The sequence below is a fragment of the Sinocyclocheilus rhinocerous genome, unplaced genomic scaffold, assembly GCF_001515625.1.
Source record: "Sinocyclocheilus rhinocerous isolate Xijiao unplaced genomic scaffold, SAMN03320098_v1.1 scaffold3203, whole genome shotgun sequence".
In the NCBI taxonomy this organism is placed as follows: domain Eukaryota; kingdom Metazoa; phylum Chordata; class Actinopteri; order Cypriniformes; family Cyprinidae; genus Sinocyclocheilus; species Sinocyclocheilus rhinocerous.
The window spans coordinates 108080-114851 of record NW_015666486.1 but is presented as its reverse complement, the minus strand read 5'-3'; the positions used below and the strand labels follow the sequence as shown (position 1 = coordinate 114851).

Sequence of the window (6772 nt, the reverse complement as noted above, 5' to 3'; positions counted from 1 at the left end):
TATATATATATATATATATACAGTATGTAGGTTGAATTATTCATAACCATTTCCCCTATTATATATATATATATATATCCGTATACTGTATATAATACGATACATTTTAATATATTCCACTATATTGTGCATCCCTATTATTAACATATGACATCTGACATTTCATGTACAGATTCAGACAGGACTTGGTTGTCTCTGATTGATTTAATTCTGTTTTTAAATTATCTTTTTAATTTTTTATTGATTTAATTCTCTTTTCAAATTGGATGGGCTGTCACCAGTGTTTGAACCACCATCCATTTTACACAGAAAGCTGGTTAAAAAGGTCTAAATCCAAGGACAATACTGTAACTATAACTTTCTCGTTGTGCTGACTGACAGCTTTAGTTATGGCTTTTAATGAAAGGTCAAAAAAATGAGAAGTTGTGAGGGGAAAAAATAATAACAATAATATCCCACAAAATACAGACATTGCCATCCGGATGGAATTTGATTTCTCAGAGGACCCCTGAGTTATCTGAAAAACGGTAGGTAATTTTCTCTGTAATTTGCACCGAGGTTGTGAAAGAAAATCACAGATGTGTTTGATTCAGTTGAGAATAAAATTACGAATTCACATCGGTGAAACACGCATTTACCCAGCCTTCTGCGGGAAAACTTGTCCAGTCTGAATAAGGCTCATGAATGCAAAAACACAGTCCTGTAGGAAGCATACTATATTATAAATCAGGGTTAAGTAAGAGTTTGGAAGGGGCTCACCAGTGAGGTTGGTACGGGCGCTGTAGGAGCCCAGGTAGCGGCTGTCGGTGTTGGGAGTGTAGCACTCGTACATGCCCTGGTCGGTGGCCTGGAGCTTGGTGATGTGCAGCAAGACAGAGTCTCCGCCCAGCCTCTCAATGTAGATCTCCTTGCTGTTGACGCGCTGGGCGTACAAGGCGTAGGCGTAGTTGTGCTGGGACGTGCTCACAATACGGATCTCTCGATCGGGAGCGGTGTAAAGGTACATGGACCATTCAAAGTCTTGCTCCACCCCTTCCTTGTAGCCGGTCACATTACACCAGATGGTGATGTGAGAGCCTTCCGTTCGAATCAAGGGCCCCGGCTGAACTGTGACCTGCCGCTGGGCCGAGCATGAGCCCACTGTAAGAAAGACAGAATGAGGGGTTAGTAGTGGTAAAAAATGTGAGGATATTCAATATAAACATCTCAATATTTAGATTTTTTACTTAAATGATTTAAAATGGTGTTTTTATCAGGTGAACCATCATTACCAGTCAAAAGGTATTTCCCAATAATCTAGTTAGAATCTTGATAAAATGTCCACTCCTGCCTGATAAGAAAACCTTCGAGCTTTTGAGTGCTTGAAATTTGTGTGTGTGTGTGTGTGTGTGTGTGTGTGTGTGTAGGTTGCAGTGTGTGAAGAGCCGTCGGCTCTTCAAGAAATCAAGTGGCCTTCAGCCAAGAGACCCATTACACACTAAACACAGCCACTCAATAGAATCACCCTTTAAGAAACACACTGTGTGTCTGCTGCACTGTAAATGCTACAATTAACAAACAAATAAAGGTCAAAATGCCAGCAAATCATAATGAGTTTATGTAAACACACTCAGCTCAAGTCTCACTTATAAAAATAAACCCACTTACCAAGGGATGTGCCTAAACGGAAACAGACCTAAGACCTAAATTAAGTGTTCATTAGGTATGTTTGGATTGGGAAACGATGTGGAAAATAATGCTGTCAAATTGGACAGATTATGAAATTTAAAATCTTCTCTCCATGCAAGCGGATAAAGAAATTAGTCGACTGATTACTGAAACTAACGATTGTCTCATTTATGAAAAAAAAAAAAAACTAGCCTCCTTAGGAAACAAGCAATACACAGGACTGAAGACAAATCACATTATAAAGTTTTAACAGCATTTTGGTGCAGATGAGTGACTGGTAGCAAAATATGAATAGCAGATGCGGAACATTCACTAGAAAAGGTAATCTGGACATTTTAACTCAATTTAATGGGTTTCATGTGTGAAAGTGGCAATTATTTATCTTTGTGTGTGTCTGAAGTTGTCATTTTCCTGTTAAATTATGGTATGCTAGGTTTATATTCTTGAATATTTGGAGAATATATCTGGAAAATGCACATTTGCTCATGATGATTTGTATATTATATTCCATTCATTCATAGTTAAATGACTCTGTTAAAGGCCTTATTTACCTGTAAATACAGGACTTGTTTAACGTATAAATATTTGAATATAATAATAATGAAAATAAGCACCTACTATACATTGGCAACAAAAAAAACTCTGACAGTTTAAACATTTAAAAATGTTGGCATTATTAGAGAACTGTTGGTACAAGTTTATATTTATATATATTAACATTATATGACATGAAATACAGTCCTACGTTTTAAAATATACAGGGATCAACATGCCATCTCATAATACCGGAAACATTATCACCATTTTTTTACAGTGAATTTCTAGCAAACACGGCTGCCTTTTTTTTAACTGTGAATTTAACAGGATTTTTATTAGTGTGTAAAGTATCCATTTACTACCAGATTTTCTATGTATTTAAGCCACCACGGGACACACAAGTGGCATTATTTGCTTTACTTTCAGAAGTTTTACAGAATCTGCATCTTTAAGACTGTGACAACAACTCTGTGAGAATGACGAGTGCTTTGTACAGAATGAATGGTATTAACCGATAAACTAACATCAACCTAGCCTGTCCAAGCTTGACAAAAAACATAGGATAAAGGAAGACAAGTGTGAACAGTTGGAGTTGAGAAACAGGGAGAAAGTAATTCCTCGGATGTCATTGTCCAATCTGTAACAGAAAAAAAGACGCAGCCCATCTGCTGGCATGTCGCGTCTGGTGCGGATCTGTGACAATGAGTGAGCGTGTGTTGGTGAACGCTCCTCATGCCTCAGAAGAGACGTCAGTGATTTAATTACTTCTAAATATGCACACGCATCTGCATCTCTGGGCCATCCCGTAGTGAACTGAAAGTATTTTTCATCACTTTCTTTATCTGTGTCCTTCCCTCTTGTAACCCCTGTACACCCACACACGCCTGTGCTTTCCTCATGCCAGCTGCCTACACACAGACATTCCAAAAAGACACCACTGAAACAGCATCCTATTGCTATGTCAGCAAACAGCTCTACAGAACAGCAGCAGACAGTTGGGTTATCTTGACTGTGCTACACTATGGCACAACCGTGCACATGGGAATTTACACTTCCCAAGGTGATCTGATGTTTGTCATGCCCTGCGTTTCTCTCTGCCTCCATGACATCCGGCTCTGTAGGAGTACCATGTTTGCGCTCTGCCAACCTGGCTCTCCATAAACACCGTCATGTGCAGATAAATTGTTTTCTATTCAGTCAGAAATATAGCTGAACAACAGAGCCAAACTCACAGTCTCACAGAGCTAGGCATGACGCCTGGACAACATTGTGTCAAGAATTGCCTACAAAGATGGGTACACTGTAAAAAGTGATTGTGATTTTAACAGTAAAAGACTGTAAAAATGCTACAGTAAAAACCTGTTAACTGGTTAACAGTAAGTTTCCATACTATATTCGGTGAATAAATGTAATTACATTTAATGTAATTTGACAGTAAAATACTGTTAAAAATACGGTTTTTGGAAGTGAAAAAGAAAAAGTCATTGTATAATTTACAGTGAAAAACCGTAAATTGACACTCCCAGAATTCCCTGCATGACGCTTCATATTTGATATTTTTTTTGTTGAAATAACATGTTTTTTTCTTTGTTTTTTCTTATCAGTTGTGTGTGCACCTCTAGTTTTCTCTTCCTCTTCTCTAAAGCAGCGCAGCATGGCCTCGCCCCCTTTGCTGCCTTTTCCAGAGGGCGGGGTTTATCTGGGTTTGTTATATCACAAACCCGGGAAGTAACTTCTTGTAGTCCCTATCAGCCGTTTTTTTTGGCATTACACTGCCAGAATTTTAAAAGACGATATCTCCGTTTGCATTGAACTTTCAGCTTCGTAACTTTGCATAGGGCTGCACGATAAATCGAAATGGAATCGAGATCGCGATTCAACAGAAGCTGCGATTGATATGCGTATCTTTCAGTGAAGCACGGTTCTGTGATCAGCAGTAAATCTCCATCCAAAGGCCAGAGGGCACTCTCGCGCTGAAACTCCAAATACGCCTCGCAGAAGAAACCCAGAAAATCGCTGCAGCTGAATAAAAGAAGATTCAACTGCTTTCATTGATTCAACGTGACTAATAAACACACGACTACGGCAATATACGGTTTATCCGAGTACTTATTATTATAATTTTCATTAAAATAAAGTATATTTATAATGCAATGCCTTTATCACTGCTTAAATACTATGAAATATGTTGCGTGCCTTATTCTGTGTAAGAAGCCACATCATCTCACAGAAGAATTTATTTCAAACACTCGACTGACGTTATGAAGTGAGTTTGGAGTAAAAATATGTTATTAAATGTGGTATTTTCACATGCTCTCAGATGGAGCAGCATTTACTTCACAGAGCCATAGTTCACCGAGAAGCTATGCAAACAGCTGTCATTATCGTGAACGATTTTTTCGATTTCAGAATCGTCTGCGATTTTTTTGCGTAACTTGTCAGTGAACTACGGCTATGTGTAGTAAATTCTGCTCCATCTGAAAGCACGTGATGATGATTTCCTGCTGATTACAGAACCGCCATTACTATCAAAATGCGCATGACAATCGCATTCGATTAATCGTGCAGCCCTAACTTTGCAAATATTGTTTATGCTCAAACAGCAACATTACATACTAACTAACGTTAAAAAAGTGAAATCGCAATGAACCACCCCTTTAAGTCTGATGCTAGCACCAAGCTGACTGTCTTCCAAGCCTCTGTCTTTTTGTTTTACATTCTAACAGGCCCTTAAAAACACCCTTTTTTGCACTTCATATCTGTGTCACCCTTACTTTTGGTATTCTCATTTCAACCATCTGCCTTATTGAAGATGTGACCCCTGGTCTGTCTGCTGAAGTTTTACTTCACTGTGCCAAAGTCCTCAGAGCCACTGTTCATGTTACTCTGTAAGTCTGAGACTCAGAGACTGGCTGGGAGACATTTCCCCTGAAAACCAGACTTTACCTGTCAACACAGACCACTGCAAGGTGGTACTGACTGTTACTGCAATGGTACTGACTGTTACGCAGTTCACCATGCACTCCAAGTTTGAGTTTGCTCATACATCTGTTAGACAGATTAAAACAACAATAAAAGAACAACACTACTCCATAATAGCAATCACAATGACAACACAATAACAACAATGACAACAGCAACTGTAAGATTATAACTTAAAAGTAGGGCTGCACGATTAATCGAATGCTATTGTCATGCATATCTTGTCAGTAAAGCCAGTTCTGTGATTAGTAGTAAATCACCAGCACGTGCTTTCAGATGGAGCAGCATTTACTACACAGAGCCGTAGTTCACTGACAAGCTACGCAAAATCGCGTTCACAATCGCAGATGATTTAATCGTGCGATTATGAAATCGAAGAAATCGTTCTGAGATTATGAAAGCTGTTTGCGTAGCTTGTCAGTGAACTACGGCTCTGTGTAGTAAATGCTGCTCCACCTTAACATGTTTTTACTCCAAACTCACTTCATAATGTCAGTCGACTGTTGAAATAAATCCTTCTGTGAGATGATGCGGCTTCTTACACAGAATAAGGCACACAACATATTTCATAGTATTCTAAGCAGTGATAATGGCTATGTCGATTAGCATTGCATTATTATATACTTCATTATAATAAAAAATTATAATAAGACGAACTCGGATAAACCATATATTGTCGTAGTCGTGAATTAATGAAAGCAGTTAAATCTTCTGTTTAGTCAGCAACCGCTATAGGCATTTCCTGCGAGGCATATTTGGAGTTTCAGCGCGAGAGTGCCCTCTGGCCTTCAGATGCTGATCACAGAACCGTGCTTCACTGAAAGATACGCATGACAATCGCAGCTTCTGCCTAATGCCTTTGCGATTTAATTTCGATTAATCGTGCAGCCCTAGCTCCGGGGGGTGAATAAAGGCCTCCTGTAGCGAATCGATGCGTTCTTGTAGGAAACATATCCATATTTAAAACTTTATAAATCGTAATCTCTAGCTTGGTGAGAATATGCTATAGTAAACTAAAACCAACGTTTGTCTCCATATCGAAATCCTCAGACATTTTTCTTTACAAATCCTCATTTTGTACTTCTAATTCATGACTGATGTTTTGTTTTGATCTCTCCTCTCTGCTTCCGCATTTGTCACTTCTCACCGGCGCTACCCATACATCCTAACGTCATCCGCCCGGAACGGCTTCCGCGTATGACAGTTAGCGGAAGCTAGAGATTGCGGTTTATAAAGTTTTAAAAATGGATATGTTTCCTACAAGAATGCATTGATTCGATACAGGAGGCCTTTACTCAACCCCAGAGCCATGAGGCACTTTTTATTATGGATTAGTGTTGTCAAAAGACCCGGTACTTCGGTACCAAGTCGGTACTAAAAAAATGAAGACGTTACGGTACCAGGTTTTTTTAAGTACCGGTGGTACCGAGTACCCGGTCAACCAGGTTCTTGATGCGCTATCCGAAAGGTGCGCAGATGTGCTCTCTTCATAAAAGCACTGAGACATGGCGATCTCAAAATGAGGAAACACATCAAACTAACAAAACACTTTAAAGACACCCAGATCAAATGAAAGAGTTCAAGC

General features: G+C 39.1%; 1 protein-coding gene across 1 annotated transcript in view; it reads right to left on the bottom strand.

Moving 5' to 3' along the window:
- The window catches only part of LOC107732353 (immunoglobulin superfamily member 3-like), a 168790-nt gene that overhangs the window by 111125 nt on the left and 50893 nt on the right, over positions 1-6772 (bottom strand). The window contains exon 2 of the mRNA XM_016543648.1: positions 760-1140. Within this exon, the coding sequence (XP_016399134.1) occupies positions 760-1140 (381 nt within the window). The remainder of the gene's footprint in view (positions 1-759; positions 1141-6772) is intronic.